Here is a 21,669-nt window from a genome sequence, read left to right on the forward strand (position 1 = left end):
ATGGCTATAATTTGCTTTCACAGCCTTCCAGATCAGCTGCAGGTGATGTTGCTTTTTACACCAGCAAATCACTGAATGCTGTCAAAAGAACTGATCTTGGTGTAACTGATGAGGAATCTGAAACTGTTTGGGCTGCGATTAAGAATATAAAATCAACAAGTATTTTGTGCTGTTGTGCCTATAGGCACCCTTCGTCCTCTCCTGAAAGATTCACTGAGCATATTGAGACCATATTGCATAACTTAGCAAGAGAAAATAAGAATGTATTTATACTAGTTGATACTAAATTGTGTAAACCATCCTGCTTCTGAAAATTTTCTCAATATGATGAACTCTAATTACCTATTGCCTTATATTCTCCAACCAACCCTTGTAACCGATAGAAGTGCCACTTTAATTGACAACATTTTTGCTAACACTTTCAACTTTAATGCTCTTAGTGAAGATCTAGTCACCAAAATATCTGACCATTTCCCACAGTTTCTGATCACTGAAGATCTTAAAGTAAATTATGCCACCCTTAACTATTAGAAACATGACTATTCTCATTTCAGTGAGGAAGCTTTTGTTGATGAAGTATCGCCTTGATTTCACTCCTATTTACAATAGTAATTTGAACACTAATGGCAAATTTTACCTTTTCTATTACTAAATCGATTCAGTTTGTAAGGCACATGTACCTTATAGGAGGCTTTCCAAGAAGGAGGTTAAAATATCCTGCAAACCTTGGATTACTAAAGAAATCCTTGCTAAAGTGAAGTATAGGGATAAACTATATTCCAAATTACTTAAAAGTAAACAACCAAATCCTAACCTTCATTATCTCTATAAGAAATTTAGAAAAAGGGTTGTTTAAAGATCTGAAAGATAGTAAAACCTCATATTTTAATCAATATTTTTCTTTAAATAAGCATAACATGCAAAAGCTATGGTCTGGTATTAGATCGATCTTAAACGTTGGTAAATGTAAAAACAGCTACAAAACTTTCCTTTTAAATAACAATAAGTCTGTTGATAATCTTAAAGACAGTGCAAACATCTTTAACAACTTTTTTGCAAATTTTGGTAAAATTACAGAGAAGGGAATCCCCCGGGGAAGTCATAGCCCATCATTCTACCTTAGGGGTTGCTACTCAGGATCAATGTTTTTAATCCCCTGTCACTTCACACGAAATCTGGACATTTATTGGTAAAATGGATGCTAGCAAGTCTTCTGGCCCACACAGTGTACCTGATACCATTTTGAAAACTATTAGGGACTATATATCTGAGCCTCTTGCACTTTTAGGCAATGATTCCTTGGCTAGTGGTAATTTTCCCGAGAAATTAAAATTGGCAAGGATTGCTCCTGTTTTTAAGAAAGGCTCAAGATTTGACAAAGACAATTATAGACCAATTTCTGTACTTGCCAACTTTAGTAAATTGTTTGAAAAAGTTGGAGCTGAGTTGTAGATAGTTTGGTGGGATAAAGGAACCAGGCTAAATTGGCGATGATTTGAACTCTGACACTTACCCAACCTACCCGGCCGAGGATTAAATTTCACCTGGTACTAATGACCGGCGGCCCTCAAACCATTTACAGTGAAACAAAAAATTTGCGTTGCAGGTGAAAATATATATGAAATGTGCCTCTTTTAAGTTCTGGCATTTTACAGGTTTCTTTGCTCAGTCTTAAGAAAGTGCTCCATGGAATCATCAAACTCTTCCATAAATGGAGTGTGCGATAGCGGGGCCTTGTGACCAGTATGCTTGCTTGTAAAACTTTGATCTCTGTAAGTTGTAATGTTATCAAGTTTAGTCTTGTGCCAGGCGTGAAGCATTTCTGATATATCCAAATCGTAGCCGTAATTGGATTCTTTGACAAGGTCAGCCAAGTAAGCTGTTTGGAAGTCGATTCTATCATCGACGTCGTTTAGTTCACCCATCCTGTTGGAAAGAAGTACATCAACATAAATGAAACGCAATCACGCAAGACCTTGGCTAACAAAAAATGGTCGTGGCACACTTATTTATTTATTTATTTTAATCTTCCACAATACACCCTGGGCTACCTTGGAGACCAGGCATAGCTTGCATTTGATTATGGATGCCTAACATAAAAAGTTGCTACAATTTAAAAATAAAGATATTTAAAGATATTTTATTTATATAACGCTAAAACTACATTTATACTCAAGAGCACTAATAAACACTGACAAACACAGACACATAACAATTGTATACCCAGAGAAAATAAACATGAATCACCGTAATCTAGTGAATAGGTTATCCTGTGCTAGTAAAAAAAATAACGTCAATCTGAATTACGCTGTTCATATTTCCAGCTACCAGACCAAAGATCCCCCCATAAAGGTAGTAAAGTGTTCCCACCCTGGGAAATTTTCTGGTAAAAAAGAAAAAAAGAGAGATTTTATATTCCTTTGCAATTTTTTCCCTCTTCCTCCTGAGGTGTCTCTTCCCTCAAAATAAACAATTGTTTACCTTGTTATCCACTTTCTGCTGTCAGTTTCCATCTCTTCTTTATTAGGAAGTTTTAGTTCCCCCATGATGTAATTTACCACCCACTTTGCTTGTACATCAAACATAGGGAAGGTGTAGGACTGATCCTGCATTCCTATGTATAGAACTTTGTTATTTCCACCTCTGGTCCAGAGAATCGATTTGTAGAGTCCCTCAGGGTACAAATTATTGTCTGTTTTCAGGCGCAAGTTTTCTTCCATAAAAGGCAAGGAGTAATGGTAGCCTGTGCAGAGTATGATGTCATCAACCTCTGCCGTGCTACCATCCTTAAAGTGGACTGTGCTTTCTTCTATCAAAGTCAGCATTGGTTTTTCTGTTATCCGCGGGGGCCATTTGAAACCCATAGGTCGAGTTCGCCAACAGCAGATGATATTTTCAGCACCGTACTTAAGACACTGGAGAGCGATGTCTTCTGCTGAGTAGCTGGAACCAATGACAAGAACTCTTTTGCCTTTGAAGTGAGAGGCATTTCTGAAGCTGTGTGAGTGAATAACTCGACCTGGAAATTGGTCAATTCCAGGAAAGAAAGGCATTTTTGGAACAGAGAAGTGCCCACTTGCTACAACGACGTAGTCAAATCTCTCAGCCGGAAGAACCTTGTCTTCTGAAAGATCTTTGACGACTACAGTGAAGTCGTTGGTAGAATCGTTGTAGGTTACTTGACGTACAACATGACTGAAACGAATCCAAGGGCGAAGATCGTTTTTAGACCAACGACCTGTGGAAGTGAAAGTTTGTAACGAAAGGTTTGAGGCCATAAAAATCACCTGGATTTTTACAATTAATGAAGTTTGTTGTTTGTAAGAATGCTGAGAACTTCATTTTTATACTTTTAGCCCACCTAAGAAACTCCCACCTTTGGTGTTAGCTTCTTTTAATCCCCTTCTTATAAATCCTAGATCCGCGAAAGGGTTCGATAAACCTCGTAGTTTGTAGAAAGGAGTTTGCTGTCGCAATTTTAGCCTGCGTTGCAGACGGTATTTACGGAGCATACATGGAGCATAGCGCGATTGCATAAAGTCTTCCCGAATTAACGGTTCCTCGGAAACCGACCACCAACACCTCCCTTAAGTCAACATTAATACTTACTTCTCACTTAGGGCAAAATTGTGACTTAAGGGAAGGGTAGGTGGTCATTTACCCAGGAACAACCATTGATGCAGTCTTCCTTCAGAATACAAAATTTGGGCATGTTTGAAAGGCTCGCTTAAAAAGCCATACTAAAGAATTTCAAAAGCGTACTGCAGGTATGTCTTTGCGTTTAAACCAAAAGCACCCACATTCAGCAAATGTATTAATGTTTACATGCCCCCTCCGGAGAAGAGCTTAATTACTTGATTCAATCGCTTCTTAGCACTTGTATCCATTCCCCTGCTCGTTTAGCACCGGTGGTAAACGAGGGAACAGGCTACTTTCTTGTCCTGCCACTCAGTTTGCATTTGTTTTCATGCTAAGAGTGATGGATGCCCAAAAGAAGTCATACAGGAGCAACCATTGTTTATAGTTTGTCCTGGGAGGCTTTCGAATTAAAGTTTCTTATTCGTAACTGTTGGCAGCGTAACAACCGTTGATTTATGAGCTGTAAGTACTATAGTCTGAGACAACCGTCGACATTTGGCGAAGCCACCACTGATTTTCTTGCGAAATAGGGGGCTAAAGCAACGACGTTTTTGAGCGACGAACGTCAACAGCAAGTGGCCTTTTTGCAATCTTGGGGCGTGATTTTGATCAAATTTTTAGGCAAACCATCTCTGTGAGAAGAAAGGCACCTCTTAAGAATACAGAATTGGTAGCGTCAAGGCATATTAAAAGGGAAAATACTTCATTTCCGGGTGACGTGTGTCGCTCAAAAACGTCTCTGCTTAAACTCCCTAATGAAGTCTGAGAAACGAGAGCAGAAATTCGATACTGATAACACATTCACTACCCTGATCTGGGTGGTGCTTTTGATTGGTCGTGCCGTGAAGTAAATTTACGTCAATGAATCAAAAGCAACAACCAGCTATGGCTAGTAACATCGTTCTCGTTTCTCAGACGTCATTTCGAGGGGGAAATCGGTGTTTGCGACGCGAAAGGTCTGCTCTTTTCTCAGATTATAAGTTAATCTCGTATCCAGATCTCCCACGGCCAAGGAGATCTGGGTATGAGATTAGCTATAAGTACTGTCATTTTTTACCTAAATAGTTTTACCCATTCATGTCACTTGCTGACATCCGATAAACCAGAATTGAATTTCAAACAATCGGATACTTACTTTGCAGATAATCGTAAATAATCTCCCTAGGTGGGTACGATGGAACAGGTTTTCCAAAGTGCTCTTTCCAGGTATAATCTGGAAGTTCATAAGCTTCCTTTGGGCCATTTGTCCAAAGTCCTTGATACATACTTCCATGCACAGGTTCCCCGTATTCATCAGTGCCTATAAGCAAAGTCAGTCGATGGTTATTGCATAACAGAAGTAACCCAAGAATTCTTAGGTATATGTGGTACGTAGTTCTGTTAGTTCTGTTCTGTTACGGATTATGCTGGTCAACTACTGGTCTCCGAGAAGCACATTCCCGACAGCAGCTCTGGTTTCGCCGGGAAATGCCGTCCGAGAAACGAGCGCAAAAACTTCTTTCCTGCTGACGTATCACTACCCATAGTACATTTGATTGGTTGAAGCAAGTTACCAATCAGAAGTATTACCCTGATCTGATAAGTGACACGTCATCGGTATGGAATTCAGTTCTGCGCTCGTTCCTCAGACGTCATTTCGAGGGAAAAACGGTGGTGGTGTCTTAGACTGTCGGCTGTTTTCTCAAGCTATTGAAAACATCGTTGTATAGAGTCCTTTCACGATATCAACAAAACAATCAAAGAAAGAAAATCAGGAGCTAAATGATAAAATTGCTAAATTTTAAGGTGAATAGACTGTCAACCAACAAACATTGAAAGATTGACTCGACGACGCCATGATCTACTGTCGTAAACTCTTTCCCTGTAATTTTTAAGAGACCCAAGTTTTGGAAATCCTTACCAAATGATATCACCCACTCTGCAATGTTGTCCTGTTTTAAAAGGATACTATGAAACCTTTTACTAAAGCGATAGCTTTTTCCTATGAATTGTATGTGTCCCATTCTCCTTGTAGATAGAGAGCAGGAAGTTTATTGGGGCCACTTCCTCGAAAAAAGGAGGCTTCGTGGTATAAGAAGATCGCGAAAGCAGCGCAATAGATGCTGGCCTCCTATTGGGCAGAAAAATATTTTTTGTCCCCAATCAGAGACAAGTATTCGAATGAGTTGTGGAACTGGTTTGTTACGAGTAGCATCCCAGAGGCTCTCTCGCCCGTTCTTGAAAACGTCCACCACCGCCAGTTTTCCCGACCCGAATGACCACCCCCGGATAACCGAGAATGATTGAATATCCGTGCCTTCTCAGTGCTTTCAAGTCCTCGTTCCTTGTTATTCACTTCAGCTAATACCTGTTTAAACTGTACCAACGTGTAGCACAGAACCTATCCCATATGCGACGCTCCAATTTCGAGATCAACGCGGCGCAACTTCACTTCGCTGCAGAAAGCGCGCCAAAATAACCGTTCTGTGTTCATATGTATGAACAGAAGCCATATCCTTATCAGTTACGGTTTTCGTGCAGGTGCAAGTGCTACCTGCTGTATTGTGGGTTATAAACTTAATCTGCGCGAGAGGTGAAGATTTGCGGGTAACAATGGATTCCCTGCTAGTAGAGGTCTCTCACGACGAGGTAAAAATGAGAGAAAGGAGAGAGACCTCTGCCGGCTTCCCACGCGTTTCCTATCACGCATGCGCTGGCGTTTCCTTAACAACCAGTGATTCAAACCAGTGACGTTTTTCTCACGTGTGACACAACCCACAGAACCGGTTTGCGCGCGAAACTTCAGCTGAAGGCGCGGGTATGTTGTGGAGAATTCTTCGCAATGTGAAACGATACCAAGAACTCCACAATCTCGCAAATTTGGGGAAAGCGCGTCACCTCTCCTTTCTCTCATTTTTGCCTCGTCGTGAGAGACCTCTGCTACCAGGGAAAACAATGGATTGCTAACCCATAAAATATAGATTTTACATTATTCCCCTCTCAGACCTTTGGCGACGCAAGGTTTTATTGTAACATGTCATGTGACGTCCAGGTAACCAATAACAACGTGCTGTTGTCTGTTTCGTTATCAGGATATGAAAACAAGAAGAAAAGAAAAGGACAACAACGAGCTTCTCACCTGTTTGCCAAGAGTACTTCCAAAGACCACCCCAATCAGACTGTTTATCAAAGCACACAATCTCTGGAATTTCCTGTCCCTTCATTTCCAATTGCTTAAATTGATATAGAGCGGACATTCCACTGGGTCCTGCACCAATCACACAAACACGTTTCGCCGCCTTATGCATTTCCTGAGAAACAAAAGAAGCAAATTGACTACTTTCCTGACTAGTTAAATAATCATTATGTCATGTGCTTGAGACATGCTGATTCGTATCTTTCTTTATTTCAGGCCTTATCCACACGAATCCCGAAATTTTTGAACCCCTCCCCTTTTTTTTGCGGATCCGTGTGGACTGGGCCTGAAACCGCTCTGGTGAACAGTTTCAAAAAAGAAGCAGTTTTGGTGAGAGGATTCACTAGCTTCGTGTGGACGGAACTCGACCGATTCATGTAAAAAAGTATGCTGTTTTATAGCCTTCGTAGCAAGCTTTTCAGTGCGGTTTCGAAGCAAAGAACGAGGAAGGAGAGACAAAGATCGCGCGAAAAATGGCGCGAGTAAAAGACCGGGAAGGGGGTTGGAAAGAAAGGTTGGCTCTCGTTCTATTTCTCTCGCGACCAAAACCGAAAATCCCGTTCTGCTCCCAAACCAAGCGGAAACGCTTGCTACGCAGGCTTGCTATTTTATAAATAATTATCCGGTCGGTTAGTGCACGACCTTCTGTTGGGGGAAGTTCCAAGCTCGATTTCCAGGTGTGAAACCAAATCCTTGTTTCGACTTCTCTCCTTTCCGTGTCACTTTAAGTAAGTGGTTTTACCCCTGGTTTTACTAAATACCCGGAACTGCGGAGATTTTATGGAGAGAAAGGAGTGAAATAAGCGCACCCAGCCGTCCACTTCGGCTCCGGACTGGCAAGATCCCTTCATGTAATAACCTTGTTTAGTAACCCGTCAAACCGGGCCAGCGCAACTCATTTAATCAGGGTCATGACTGCTTTTGGTTCTTTTATAAGGACATTTCAATAAGTATAACCCCAAGTAAGAGAGGAGAACCGACGTATCCTTTTCTGCCGTAAGCGAAACCTTAATGGTAAAAATGTCGGAATTTTCCTCAGAGAGCCCTAAAGAGACTGTGATTTCTACCCCTAAGCAAGACGGAAAGCAACCTGTCATTTTCACACCCCTCTCGTAATGGTTATAAGACAGAACTTTTCGAGCAGCTCTTTAAAGAAGATATTTGAAAACGCACTTTTTTGACAAAAAAAGATGCGCTTTCAGACTAGTGAAAACCAAGAGAACACTCACTGAATCACTGGCTCACTGGTTAAGCCAAGGAGCAAATATTCCCAGTATTGAACAGATTGTAATGTTGGGGTCGACACAGAAATTTCGACGCGTTGATTGGACTATTAATCTGTCTTTAATCGCCAAGTTTCTCGTGCTTGGTTCGATCGGTGATCACTGGTCATGAACGGTGAAAACTGAACATAAAATAAGCAAAAATGACAAATAAACCTAAAGAAAACCTAAATAAACCTAAAGCGACACTAAAGAGCAAAACTACTTACATTCTGTGCGATGCAATCGATGAGAAATTCAAAACATTTGCTCTATAACACTACACTTGAAAACACGTGGTGATCTGCTTTTGCTGTGGTCATGTGACCATCCGAAACTAACATGATATAAGTAGTCACGTAGTGTCCAAAAAGGAAGTGAACGCAAAAATAAATCAAAATAAAATTTGGACTAAACATTCCGCCGGCCTTGGGACAACCCAGTAGGTAGGCCCAACGTCACTAGCCTAGACTAATTATTCTCAAGATCGTTCTCCAGTAGGCATAGCTTCTGAATAGGTCGGATGAACACAGAGTCCTTTGTCTTGACTTTCGCTGTGCGCACCAGGCCGTCGGGGCCAGGGAAGACCTCTAGGACTCGTCCAAGTTTCCAGCATCCTCTCGGCACGTTGTCATCAACTAACAGGACAAGGGCCTTCGGCTTCAAGTTAGGTAAGACCTTTCTCCACTTTCCTCGGGCTTGCAGGGTAGGTAAATACTCACGCAGCCACCTCTTCCAAAATAGGTCTGCCAGAAATTGTACCTGCCTCCATTTCCTTCTGTGATACTGATCTGCTTTCTCAAATATGCCAGGGGGTAGGCAGATAGTCTTCCTCTGCATTAAGAAATGCGCTGGCGTGAGTGGCTGAAGGTCATTTGGGTCGTCTGAATTGGCGGTGAGCGCTCGCCCATTTAACACTCGTTCAACTTCAGTCAACAGCGTCTGAAGAACTGCTTCCGTAACTACTTGGGTCCCTAGGATAGACTTCAGAACAGTCTTAGCACTTCGCACCATCCGCTCCCAAATCCCAGACATGCTAGAAGCAGTTGGCGGCTGGAAGACCCATTTGCACCCTCGTTGTAGAAGCTCTTGCACAATTTGTTGCTGGTTCCACTGCTCGATCGACTCTCTCAGCTCTCGTTCACCGCCGACAAAATTTGATCCTCTGTCACACCTTAGTTCAGTCACTTCACCACGACGGTTTATAAATCGTCGCAGACACATTATGAAGTCGTTTGTGTCCATCGAGTGAACCAATTCAAGATGTACACTACGTGTCGTCAGGCAGGTAAATAAGCAGCACCACCGTTTGGCTGTTCCTCTTCCATGCTTGACGTATAAAGGACCGAATAGATCCATTCCTGTGTAGGAGAATGGGGGTTCGTACGCCATCATCCGGCTTCTTGGCAGGGGAGCCATTTGCTGAGTCATCGGCTTGGCATTCAACTTCTTACAAACAAGACACCGACCCAGGACAGAACGTGTTAACACCCTTATTTGTGGGATCCAGAACGTCTCTCGAACCCTTGCTATGAGGTGTTCACGCCCCAGGTGACCAATTGATGCATGGGTGTGGCGGACCATCAGGACTGTCGCTGGATGATCTCTGGGCAGTATTATTTGATTCCTGGCAGTGTCAGCAGCTGGTGGTGATGCTATACGTCCCTTGACTCTCAAAACACCATGGTCGTCTTGCATTGGGTTCAAACTAGCGATCTTACTGGATCCCCTGACTTCGCCCCTGGTCTTTAGATCCTTGATCTCTTGATCGTAGGCTGCGTGCTGGACGATCTTTGCGATGGATAAGGTAGCAGCATCGTAATCTTCTAAAGTCAGACGACCTGTGTGGACAGTCTTCCGGTCACGGATGAAATGAGTGAAGCGTGTGAGCCAAGCCACTTGACGTCTGAGACGGTTCCAATCAGAGGAGGTGCTTATTATTTGTTGCATGGTGGTCTCAACAGGTGTGGCGGGGGGGCAATTAGACTGTACGCTTGCCTGGCGGGTCTTGACATTGGTGTTTATGTCAGTACAGTTAGCATGGGTTTCTTTCTTAAGCTCTAGGCCTTCATCGGGGACTTCTCGAAGGCTTGCGTTGGGCCAAAAGGATTCAGGTTGCCATAAGAACTCTGGTCCTCGTAGCCAGCGGTGATCAAGGTTTAGCTCAGAGGGGTTCAAGCCACGTGACGCATCGTCGGCTGGGTTCAAGACACCTGGCACGTGGTTCCAGTCGTCTGGCTGTGAGTTTCCTCTGATTTCTTCGACTCGATTAGCGACATAGGTCTGGAAACGACGCCTTTCATTCTTCAAGTAGTGGAGAACTATTTCGCTGTCTGTCCAGAACTTGGTGCTCTGAATAGGAAGGTCCAACTCTTCTCTCAGCATCTTATTCAAGCGTGTAGACAGAACAGCAGCTTGGAGTTCAAGCCTTGGAATGCTTGTGAACTTGACAGGTGCATTTCTTGCTTTCCCCACAACAAACGAGCAGTGAATAGACCCATCTGGATTCTCGACTCTTAGATACGCAGATGCACCGTAGCCAATTTCAGAGGCATCAGAGAAGATATGCAGCTGTAGTTTGCATTTGGAAGCATCTGTTCCAGCTGGCAAGTAGCAACGTGGGATGCGCAGTGCAGAGAGGGATGACAGCTGTGAGGTCCAAGACTTCCATCTGGCTAAGAAGTTTTCTTCGAGTGGCTGATCCCAGTCTACCTTAGCCTTCCACATATCCTGGATAATTACTCTGGCAGTAAGGGCCACAGGCGCAGCAAACCCAAGAGGGTCATACAGGGAACAAACGGCGGACAGTACTCCACGCTTTGTTTCGGGTCGATTCAAGTTCTTGATGTCAAATCCAAGCTCATCTGTTTCAGCAAACCAGCGAATCCCTAGCGCCCTTTCCACTGGCAGTTCGTCTAAGTCAAGATTCAGATCTGGTGTGGCTCTTTTCTCGGTGGGAATGGTTGCCAAAACATTCTTACTGTTCGTCATGAATTTCGTAAGGTTGAAGCCACCGTGATTCAGGATTTTCACTAGGTCCGATGCTACAGTAGATGCTGTATTCTCCTCACTGAAGGATGGCAGAGCATCGTCAACATAAAAGTTCCTGTCAACAGTTGCAACAACTTGCGGGTTGAACCTTTCAGCATTGTCACTGGCTGTTCTTCTCAGGGCCCAATTTGCAACGCAAGGGGACGAGGTTGCTCCAAATATGTGTACTTCCATAACATAGACATCCGGGGGTTTGTCGTAATCATCTGTCCACCAGAGGAATCGTAGAGCTTCTTGATCTTGTTTACGCACACGCACTTGATGAAACATTGCCTCGACATCAGCGGCTACCCCTACATGCCCCTGTCGAAATCGCAGCAGCACACCAACGAGACTGTTTGTCATGTCTGGCCCTTGAACGAGATTCTTGTTTAGAGATGTTCCTTCATACTCAGATGCGGCATCGAAGACGATACGGAGCTTGTCAGGTTTGTTGGGATTAGTCACTGGATGATGAGGTAAGTACCAAGTTATCGAGCTTTCTCTAGCTGCTTCTTCAGGGGACAATTTGCGTGCATAACCCTTCGAGATGTACTCAGTCATGACTCCACGGTACTTAGCAGCCATTTGCTCATTTCCTGCTTTGGTCAGGCGTCGTCTAAGCAATTCTGCTCGTCTTTCAGCTAAAATGCGATTGTTTGGCAGCTTTGGCTGATCTTCCTTCCATAGTAGGCCAACTTCATAATGCCCGTCTACAAGGGTAGTAGTTTCTTCAATGATTTTTAGGGCTCGTTTGTCTTCCACAGATAAGGGCTTCTCTCCTGCTTTCAATGTTCCATAGTCTTCGATCTTCCAAAACCTTTCAACAAAGTCGTCAGGTTTGTGTCCAACAGAGATGAAATTGAGCTCAGCTCTTCTTGTCCCAGCGATAGTCAATGGACCTGAAATGCTCCAACCGAGAGGGTACCGATAACCGTAGAGGCCGCTCTTGTTGTCTTTCGGGATTCTGACTTCCTTCTGCAAGTGTGCAACAGGGACGTTACTCCCCACAATGATCGAGACTCGTTCAAAGTCCACCACTGGGAATGTAAGGTCTTGAAGGTGCGGATACTTATGGACATCTACTGTCCCCGGCAAAACTCGTTCTGATTGATTCAGGTCAGGGAGAACGTAAGCTTCATTAACATCAATGTCTTCACCGTATGCTTCTACAGGACTGAGAGTAAAGGAAACGCGTCGACTCTCCACCAGCTCCTCGCTGTTCGTAATAGTCTTAATCCCGATTTGCTCCGAGATCCCTTTCAGGTCAAGATGATCAGCAAGCTCTTTGTCAATGAGGGTATCGGTACAGCCATTGTCAAGAAATGCATATGTAGAAAGGGAACCACCGTTCTCTGCAGTAATGGTTACAGGAACTACATTTAACAAAACTTGGGCTCTTGTGGTGCTGACACCGGCAGATGTAATCGAAGTCTGTGGCCTGTCGCTGGGCGGCTGTCTTGTGCCTTGCTCCATTTGTGGTTGCCGGGTTATTGGGTCAGCAGTCGGAGTACTGTATCGGTTAGTGGGGTTATGAGTGTTCTTGTTTCCAGGAGTTCTGCGTCCATTGTTGTTGTCCCTATGCAGTATTGGTAAGTGGTGTCCAGGACACAGAGAACAAGCTGGTGGCTCAGGACAGGAAGTACCACTGTGATCGGGATTATGGCAACCACAGTTAAAGCAGAACCCATACGATGCTGCATATTGTCGACGCACGGCTACACGGTCACACTGTTTGACGATTGGGCACTCCTGGAGTCGGTGGGGAGTAGACTTGCAAATTGCACAGTTTGCAGAGTTCTCTTTCTTGGGGGCGTTCTTAAGCGATGTGGCGTTGATCGTAGCATTTTTCGTGGGCAGGTCCGATCCTTTAGAAGCTTTGGGGGGGGACTTGTTTGTCCTGTTTTCTCCCCTTTGCGGCTGCATTCCAAACACTGGGTCATTCCTTATTGACGCTTGCCTTTTCACAAATTTTGCAATGTCCTTTAGTCGTGCAGTTCCACCACGGCTAACAATCTCGTAGTTTTCGGTCTGCCACTTGGTGATTAAATCATTTGGGAGTCTGTTTACGATTCTTCTCAAATTGGTAGCTACGCTTGCTTCGCGTTCCACATCTCCCTTCAGAACCTTGGTTGAAGTGTTCAGCTTCTCGGCAAAATTAAGCAGACCCATGTTGTCACCATAGGCAAGTTTGGGGCCTGAGACTAACTCTTCGATGCAGGCTTGCGTCACCTGAATAGGGCGACCAAAGCGTTCCTCTAAGATCTTCATTAGCTCACTATAGGAGGAGCCTCGGTTTCTTTTGATGACCTCCAAGGCTTCTCCTTTCAGGAACTTCGGTAAGTACTCTACCCGCTGCGCATCAGTTAGTAGCTCACTTTCAAGGTGAGTATGTGCCTGTTCTTTGAAGAACGGGAAGTCTGCTGGGTTGCCATTAAAGGGTGTAGGAGAGATTCCGTTCAGAAGCTGTACCTTCCACATGGCTGCTACATGGTCTTTAGGGGCTTGCTCTATTACTTTGTCTTCTGGCTGAGACTTAGGTCTATACTGGAAGGTTCGTGGGGCTTGGTATGGTGGCTGCTGGCATTCAGTGACTGGCAGTGCTCCCTTGTTTGCAGTATCGGCAATATTGGATTTGACCTCAGTGGCTGGCTTTTCCTTGCACGAACCAGGTGCTGTGTCTTGGGGGGTGGAGCAACTGACAGGTATAAGAGGCAGTGAAGGTTTGGGTGTCGGTGCTGGGATTTTTGGTGTTCGGGGTTCTGAATCATCAAGTTGAATTTGAGGTGACTGTCCCAGTGGTTTCTCCTCAATGGGATAGGTTGTCTGAACAATATTGTCCACACCATTAACAACACCAGTTTCCTCGTCGAACTCATTTTCAATCTTCCAGTCCAGCTCAGCTAGAACGGCTTCGTCCTCGAGTAGTCTCAATTCCTTCTTTGCGCTCCGCTCATGCTCTGCTTTGACCAATTCGGCTTCTTGTTGAGCCTTACTCTTCGCCAACTCAGCTTCCTCTTGTGCCCTACTCTTCGCTAACTCCAATTTCTTTTTTGCTAAAAGCATGGCTCTAAACCTTTCTTTCCGGGACGACGAAGAGGATCTTGAAGTAGTGGAGCTCTGAGACTGGTGCGACTTGTGACTTTTAATGGAGCGTTCATCATCACGTTTTTGTGTTTCTTGATCAGTCCGTATTTGGGTTTCGCATTCTTCTATTGTAAACATCATCTGTTCTTTGAGGGACTTGAACCTTTGCTGTACTTCTTGTAGTCGTTTGCTGTCACGTATGCCTGGCAGGTACTTCGAGTGTACAGTCTCAAAGGATTTCCAAATGATAGCTAAACGATCTACTATTTTGCGGGCGGACAAGTGCTCCCAGTTAGTGTAGAGGAGAGTTTGGAGCTGCTGTGTTTCAAAGGCAACTTCTTTAGATTCCTTGTTCCACAAAGATGCAAGTCTGCGTTGTTCGCTTATTTCGCGTTGATACACAAGTTCACCAAAATCAATTTGAGTATTTGGTACGGGGTCCTGGCGTAGGGAGTATCCAACTGCTCCTTTCGCTGAGTCCTCAGGGTCCATTCCGCGATCCACTATCGCGCGGTCCAGTCCAGAGATTCCTGCGATTCCGTTCGGTCGGTTCGGAGCGTTCGTTTTCTCGAGAATCCAGGTGAAAACACAGTTTTCTCTTCGTACTTTGTAGAATTTTTCACAATGTTGGGGTCGACACAGAAATTTCGACGCGTTGATTGGACTATTAATCTGTCTTTAATCGCCAAGTTTCTCGTGCTTGGTTCGATCGGTGATCACTGGTCATGAACGGTGAAAACTGAACATAAAATAAGCAAAAATGACAAATAAACCTAAAGAAAACCTAAATAAACCTAAAGCGACACTAAAGAGCAAAACTACTTACATTCTGTGCGATGCAATCGATGAGAAATTCAAAACATTTGCTCTATAACACTACACTTGAAAACACGTGGTGATCTGCTTTTGCTGTGGTCATGTGACCATCCGAAACTAACATGATATAAGTAGTCACGTAGTGTCCAAAAAGGAAGTGAACGCAAAAATAAATCAAAATAAAATTTGGACTAAACATGTAATATTTGGGTTATCCACGTTTATACAACTAAAAGGGCGACTTGTCTTAAACATTTTGTCTTTAAAAACATATTCGGACCGGCACCCAGTCAAGGCTCCGCTAAGTGTCCCCTGGGAAGCAGGAGAGGCTAAACAAATATGTTATTTGTATGCAACGACACGATCTGACCCGGTAGACTGAGTGCAAAACAAAGGAAAGCCTTCCAAGCATGAAATTGCGATTGACCGAACTGGAAGTTGGAGGTAAAATAGACCTAAATAACGTACTCGATAGCATAAATAAGCCAATTCTCGATTCAGAGGTTGGTGCTGCTAGTTTTCAATGTGACTGATAAGGAAAGATTAGCTTTAAGCAAATCGCATCATAAACTGATTTACCGGCAATTGGCCACAACCGTTCTGTTTAAATTAATACTATGAAATGCTAATATGGAGTTGACCTTGTGCTGATGTGGCAATCGGCTTCTAAAAGTCACGAGCGAACATCGCAACTGAGAGTATTTCTATTGCTTTTTGAAATTATTCCGCACTGTCTGTCGATGTCTTAGTCGCTGTGTATTGAGACAAGCGCATGCAAAGGGACCAAAAATTACCAAGACTCGTGCAAACCCACAAATTTGGGGTCGAACTTAATTAACAGATTCTGCAAATGGCTGACCGCACAGAGAGGCTGACACAGATGGAACGTCACAAAATTGTGGAACTGCTGTTATTAAACTGTTACTTTCCAGTTATATGTCTGATTGAATCACGCAGTATCGAAAACCGACAAAATGCAAGAGAGTTTAAAGGTTCAAATGAAAACCTACCTGGTCTCTGACAGATTCGATTTTACTGAAGCAAACCACAGCTAAGAATCAACTAAATCTGCTGATTTCGGTTCGCTGGCTATGTACCCTCAAACATGGGCCTTAAGGGCAAGGGTGTGGAACTCAGTCAGTCGCTTGGTTCATAGCGTTTTTCACATGACGTCACGGCGGCCATATTGGTGTTCCCAAACAATAAAACGGCGGCCGTGTTGGTGTCCCAAACCAATCCTGTGGGAGTTGAACTCTTTTCTCATGTAAACACTTTCTTTTGCCCCAAGAAAATTTTTAAGTTTTAAAATTTGTGTAGATGCTGGTCACGTGACCAACACCTAAGGGTCTTAACATAGAATGTGCTACTTTAGCTTTACCTCTGCAGATCGGTATAGATATAATATAGTCTCCCTAGATGATGACAAAAAATCGTAGGCCCCGTCTCACACTGAATCTGGCTCCTAGATTGTGGGACTCAAACAGACCCACTAGTTAATAACGCCCTTGGGTTTCTGCACAGTGAAGCTGACAAGAAAAGACCTAATTGTTAATCTTTAGGTATTTAGGTATTTTATTTATTTGCCACACGATTACGATAATTACAAAAAGATGCCAAAAAAAAAAAATGTAGGAAGAGATGGCGAGGAGGCCTAAAAGAAACTATAGAGCTTATGTTAATTAGGCCTCCTCAATTACAATTTTTCGAAGATAGTATAAAAATTGCGGCGACGGATACAACATAATATGAGGTGAAAAATTAAACTAATCAATATTACGGAAGTTTACAAATGTTGAATATTAAAAGGCTTTTTCCCAAAATTTTTGTTGGAGTATACTAATAATTATTACAAATAAATGCCTTAAGTGCTCTTTTAAAGGAGAAAGGTGAGGAAGCGTTGATGATGTTGGTGTTTAAGGTGTTGTAAAATTTAGGTCCTTGATAAAAAACGGAAAATTGTTTGGTTCGAGTACGACAGAAAGGCAGACGAAATTTACACGAGTTTCTTGTATTATACGAATGAATTTGACTTTCTAAGGTAAATTTACAATGAAATTTTAAAGGTAGAGTATGGTTTTGATAGGAGTACATGAATAAGCCTAGTTGTATTAAGTATATATCATGAAATTTTAAGATACCAAGATTTTGAAAGATTGGATCAGTATGTGCATAATCTTACGATTATACATAGAGATTGTTAATGATTGTCTTCCGTTGACAATGAAGAGAAGTTGCTTTGCCTCCTCACGCATCATTAAATATTCATTTATTTCATAAAAACAAAAAAAAACAATGTTAAAAAAAGAATTCGGAGATGGGAAGAAGGGCGTCGGAAATGAGAAGTTAAAAGACAGGAAGTCGGAAGTTTGTCTCTAGCTAGCTATTATAATAAACAACTGGTTATGATTCTTAAGTGATCCTACTAGGTCTAATTAAAACTTATTGGAAGGCGTACGTTACTTACAATAAAAGACTACAATTATTACAACCATTTACTGACATTATAAACAATAAATCGGGCTAAGCAGAAACGATAATTTCCCAAGTTAAGAACTGGGGAGAGGGGATGTTGCACTGGATTAGGTAGCATTTTGACCACGATTAATAGCTTCTGAATAATTGCTGAATTAGCTAATTAGACTCAAGACTCTTCTGTTTAAATGCCACTTTTTCGACTAGGCATGACCATGGTTTAGGTTCAGTCGTCGTGCGAACCTCATCATTTACTCAAAGTTGAAGGCTTGTGTTTAGTTGCTCCTAAATGAGCAGTGCTTAAACTTGTTTTGTCTTTGTGGAGGGAACGGTACGGCCATTGTGTCTGGCGATCAGCTTTTTCCTTGGACATTAATACCCGATGTGTGGGGGGATCGGAAATCCTTGTTTTTGTATTGGCTTTAAAAATCAGCCAATTCCAGAGCGACTGTGGATTTTGAAAATCTTGAGCTTGTATTTAAGGAATGTTTTTTTTAGGAAGGCATTTTGTGAAAATTTTAGCAATATTTTTCAAAGTGAGTTTTAGGTAGTTAATTACTGAAAAAAGGTGCTTCTAAAATCTGGAGTGGATCATTTCTTTATTGAGTGCGCTGTATTTTGCTTTCTTGGCATTTCCTGATCAGTACTAGGTTCTTATGAGTTCTTGTTTTGTTTTCAGTAAGGCATGCAAGGTAAAATGGGGAACCGGACTTAAATATCGTTCTTTGATAACTGATAAATTCATAACCAAGCTATAACCCACCAATCGATGGAAAATCATCTACGTGAATAGTTTGAAAATGACGTGGATGCTTGTCGTCTCGCTTAGGGGTAGAAATTGTGGATTTTGATCTCACTAAGGAAGCCAGTGTGTTTGTGTAGGTGTTGCACGGTATGTTGTAACAATATTGTTAATTAGCAACGGGTCAGTGGATACACAGCTATTTCAAGAAGGGTTCTCGGATAAAGAAATGTGCACGCGACAACCCCGAATGGTAATATGGCCAGTTTGATCAATACACTGTTCCTGACGACTGTAGCTGTCGAACCTACTTTTGCTGCTTTCCCTTAGCACTCGCAAACTTCTGTCTATGGCCTCTCGTGCTATTCTTTCAAATTTCTTTGAAGAACAGTGAACTCAAAACCGCCCACAATACCTATCGGGATTGTCGCGTGCACTTTTTCCGACAACCTTTCTCGAAATAGCTGTATACTGCGGTACTTTTACTTGTATGTTCATTCGCGTCATTCGACCGCCCCCTACGCGCCCCCATCAGTTTTTCATATAATCACGCATTTAGGGACGGACCATTAGAAAACTTATGGGGGGGGGGGGGGTGGGGGGGCGAAGTACAAAAAACATATTCAAGCAAAGCAAAATTAAATGAAAAAAAATTCATGCATGCCAATTAACCGTAAAAAATATTCATGCTACGGCCTAAAAAAATTCCTGCGGCTCTAAAATTCCCCTCCCCCCCATAACTTTTCTAATGGTCCGTTCCTTACAAGCCACCATATGCACGATTTAGCGCCTTTATGTTTTCATTGCTTTATGAGCATGGCATTAGGCTTTCCGCGCGTTTGTACAGTTATTATCATGGATTCAGTTTGCTGGTAACGACATAATAAAGAGGGTCGCACACTTACGGCTCGTGTGGACAAGCCCCAAAGATGGTTGCTTATTACACGATAAATATTTTATATTCGTTTAGGCGGGGTAGCGAATTTCAATATAAATATTTTTATCCATAAAGGTACTGATCTTTTAAAGAAATCCTCAAAACAAAACAAAACAAATGCTGTCATACAGTGTGCTGGAATATGTTGGTCTCCTTCAGGGCTCTAATAAAGCCTGAGCAAAGCCGACAAGCGTGACCGTCATTTTTTTTCCTCGAGGGCCCCTACGGGGAAAAGAGTTGAGGGTCAGGAGGGTATTCCCTTATACATGCCATATAGGTATGTGCTGCCTTATCGGGTAGGGTTTTTGCGCCGTTTTGGTCTGAAAGCGGGTATAGATTTTGCCCATTTTGGTCTGGAATCGGGTATGGTTTTGGAAGGAACTACGGAGTGCATGGACGTATTTATCGTTTCAGTTCCAAATGAGTGAGAAAGAAAGAGAAATATACGAATTCGAAATAAATTTGAATAATTTTTTGTTTGCGCTCTAACAGCTAAGTATCTGTCTAAAGGCCAGGGGCCCGTTTCTCGAAAGTCCCGGTAACTTTTCGAGCCCGAAATCAAATATTCAAATCGAAATAAAAAGAATGAGAGCGCCGGTCCTGGCTAGCAAACTACTCCATTTTGTTTCATTAACTGACAGTTTTATCATGTTAGATGCAAAAATATTGAAACCTCAATCTTTAATGTAAACGGAGACAGCTTACCGGGCCCTTTAATTATCGGGACTTTCGAGAAACAGGTCCCAGGTCTGAAAACGGGTATGGATTTCAGAGGTCTAGTCTGAAAACCGGTGTGGAAAATTACATTTTTTGGTCTGAAATCGGGTCAGGTTTTTAGGGGCGGCACACCGCCACTAAGAATTCCCAGGAGTACTCCCCCCCCCGGGGTTTCTGTATCATAAATGCTTGAATTATGACTGTGGGGCCTTAAGTATATGAACAGCGTATGATATTTGGGTTGCCGTCCTATAGAGGGTCTTGTCTTAAACAAGGCAATAAAATGCCAATGTTGTGTCCTTGGACACTGCTTAGACTGCTTAAAGGATTTGCAGCCCTCTGTTGCAATCCTAGCCCCACGCAAGCTTCCGTTAACTGACCTCCGGGCCCAAGCTTAAGCTAAGAGGCTTGCATGGCTAGAGTTTTGAGATTCGATATGACAAACCTGATCTCACAGGAAATTCTTGATTCTAAGACCAGCCCTAGTAGTTTTCTCAACCGGATTCATGAAAGAATTCTATTTGAGCAAGTAACACTTTAAACACATCATTTCTTATATTAAAACCGACGCCGATGACGCCGGCCATCAACTCGAGAGTTCGCCTTTTCGCTGATGTACAACAATGGGGAACTGCGACAGTTACGAGAGCAAAGTTACAATGCGAACACTGTAAGAGACCCAAAAATGCTTGGGATCTGGCTCCTGCCCGGCGCTTTGTAAAAATTTTCCACTTGAGTGGCGAATGTCGCAATATCCAAAACCCGCAGAAGGGAGTTACAAGAGAATCTCAATGGGGTTGACCGTTAGGTGTATATAAACTACAACAAAACTTAAGCTGATAGATTTTCACACCCACCTCTAATCGCGCAGAAAAACTTTCCGTCGATTCAAAGTTCTGTGGTCGTTTCTTTTGCACTCCTCCTGGCGTTTATTACAGTTCAGTTGTTTTGACTTCTCAGAATAGTCAGTGGGGAACCTCCAGCCTTTGTTGGTGATAAATTACAGACGTCACCTATCTGAGACTGCTGGCAGATGTTTATACGAATTACTCAGTAACCGTGGTTTTACTTGACTTAAGGCGGCTTGAGAAAAAGTACAATATACTCTTTGATATACATAGCCTTATCACATGTGCTTTCATGTGCTTGCCAAAGTACAATCACGTTACACTGTTACCAGCAGCACGCCCCTAGGGGGGTACTCCTTAGTGTGTAACGGGCAGGCTTCTGTAACCGGTCAAGTCGCCCGAACCAAAAATTTAAAAGAGTGCATGAGCGATAATGAGACGAAACAAGCGGGATAATTGTGTAATAAAGCAGTGGCGGATCCAAGGCAGGGGCCCGGGTCTCCCCTTATTTTTAGACCAAACCGAAAAATTTTTTTTGGAGACCGGCCCCCCTCCCCCTTATCTAAGGGTCTGGATGACCGCCCCCCCTTATCCGGCACTTTTAAGTCTCGTTCTTTACGCCTTTAAAATGAAACAAAATAAGCACGATAAATGAGTAAAATGTATCTTGTTCTTAAAGATTTGATGAAACGAAACAAGCGCAATTAAGATGTTAGGATTGTTATTGAGAATGATAAAATTTCGGGCGACTGGTTTCCGGCGACATAACTTTCCACTTGACAGGACTGATTTGACCTTACCCCCCCCCCCTATAATGGCCTATACGTTGAGACTCCGTGCTAAAGGGCTACCCCCCAGGGGGGGGGGGGTACTCCCAAACATTACCTATACGGGTATAGGAAACAACTTATACAAACCCTATACGGGTACCGGAAACAACTTAG

At 42.9% G+C, this 21,669-nt stretch overlaps 2 protein-coding genes across 4 annotated transcripts; both read right to left on the minus strand.

The window, feature by feature from the left end:
- Positions 1-406: 406 nt before the first annotated feature.
- Positions 407-20,965, minus strand: LOC140937713 (trimethylamine monooxygenase-like). Of its 2 annotated transcripts, none has more exons than XM_073387277.1 (5): positions 20,735-20,965; positions 6,758-6,929; positions 4,775-4,939; positions 2,482-3,238; positions 407-1,926 (listed from the first exon to the last, which is right to left on the minus strand). In XM_073387277.1, exons 2-5 carry the CDS (start codon positions 6,924-6,926, stop codon positions 1,650-1,652), a joined length of 1,368 nt encoding a protein of 455 aa, XP_073243378.1. In that variant the 5' UTR covers positions 6,927-6,929; positions 20,735-20,965; the 3' UTR covers positions 407-1,649. The 2 variants fall into 2 exon arrangements, with proteins under 2 accessions (XP_073243378.1, XP_073243379.1); XM_073387278.1 differs by lacking the exon at positions 20,735-20,965 and adding an exon at positions 16,020-16,202.
- Positions 8,140-15,200, minus strand: LOC140937208 (uncharacterized). Of its 2 annotated transcripts, none has more exons than XR_012165442.1 (2): positions 8,307-15,200; positions 8,140-8,219 (listed from the first exon to the last, which is right to left on the minus strand). XR_012165442.1 is itself a non-coding variant. In XM_073386744.1 (2 exons), the coding sequence occupies exon 2, from the start codon at positions 14,683-14,685 to the stop codon at positions 8,548-8,550; it is 6,138 nt and encodes a 2,045-aa protein (XP_073242845.1). In that variant the 5' UTR covers positions 14,686-14,932; positions 15,020-15,200; the 3' UTR covers positions 8,140-8,547. The 2 variants fall into 2 exon arrangements, 1 of the variants encoding a protein (XP_073242845.1); XM_073386744.1 differs by having other exon boundaries at positions 8,140-14,932; positions 15,020-15,200.
- Positions 20,966-21,669: the final 704 nt, after the last annotated feature.

The sequence above is a fragment of the Porites lutea genome, chromosome 5, assembly GCF_958299795.1.
Source record: "Porites lutea chromosome 5, jaPorLute2.1, whole genome shotgun sequence".
In the NCBI taxonomy this organism is placed as follows: Eukaryota; Metazoa; Cnidaria; class Anthozoa; order Scleractinia; family Poritidae; genus Porites; species Porites lutea.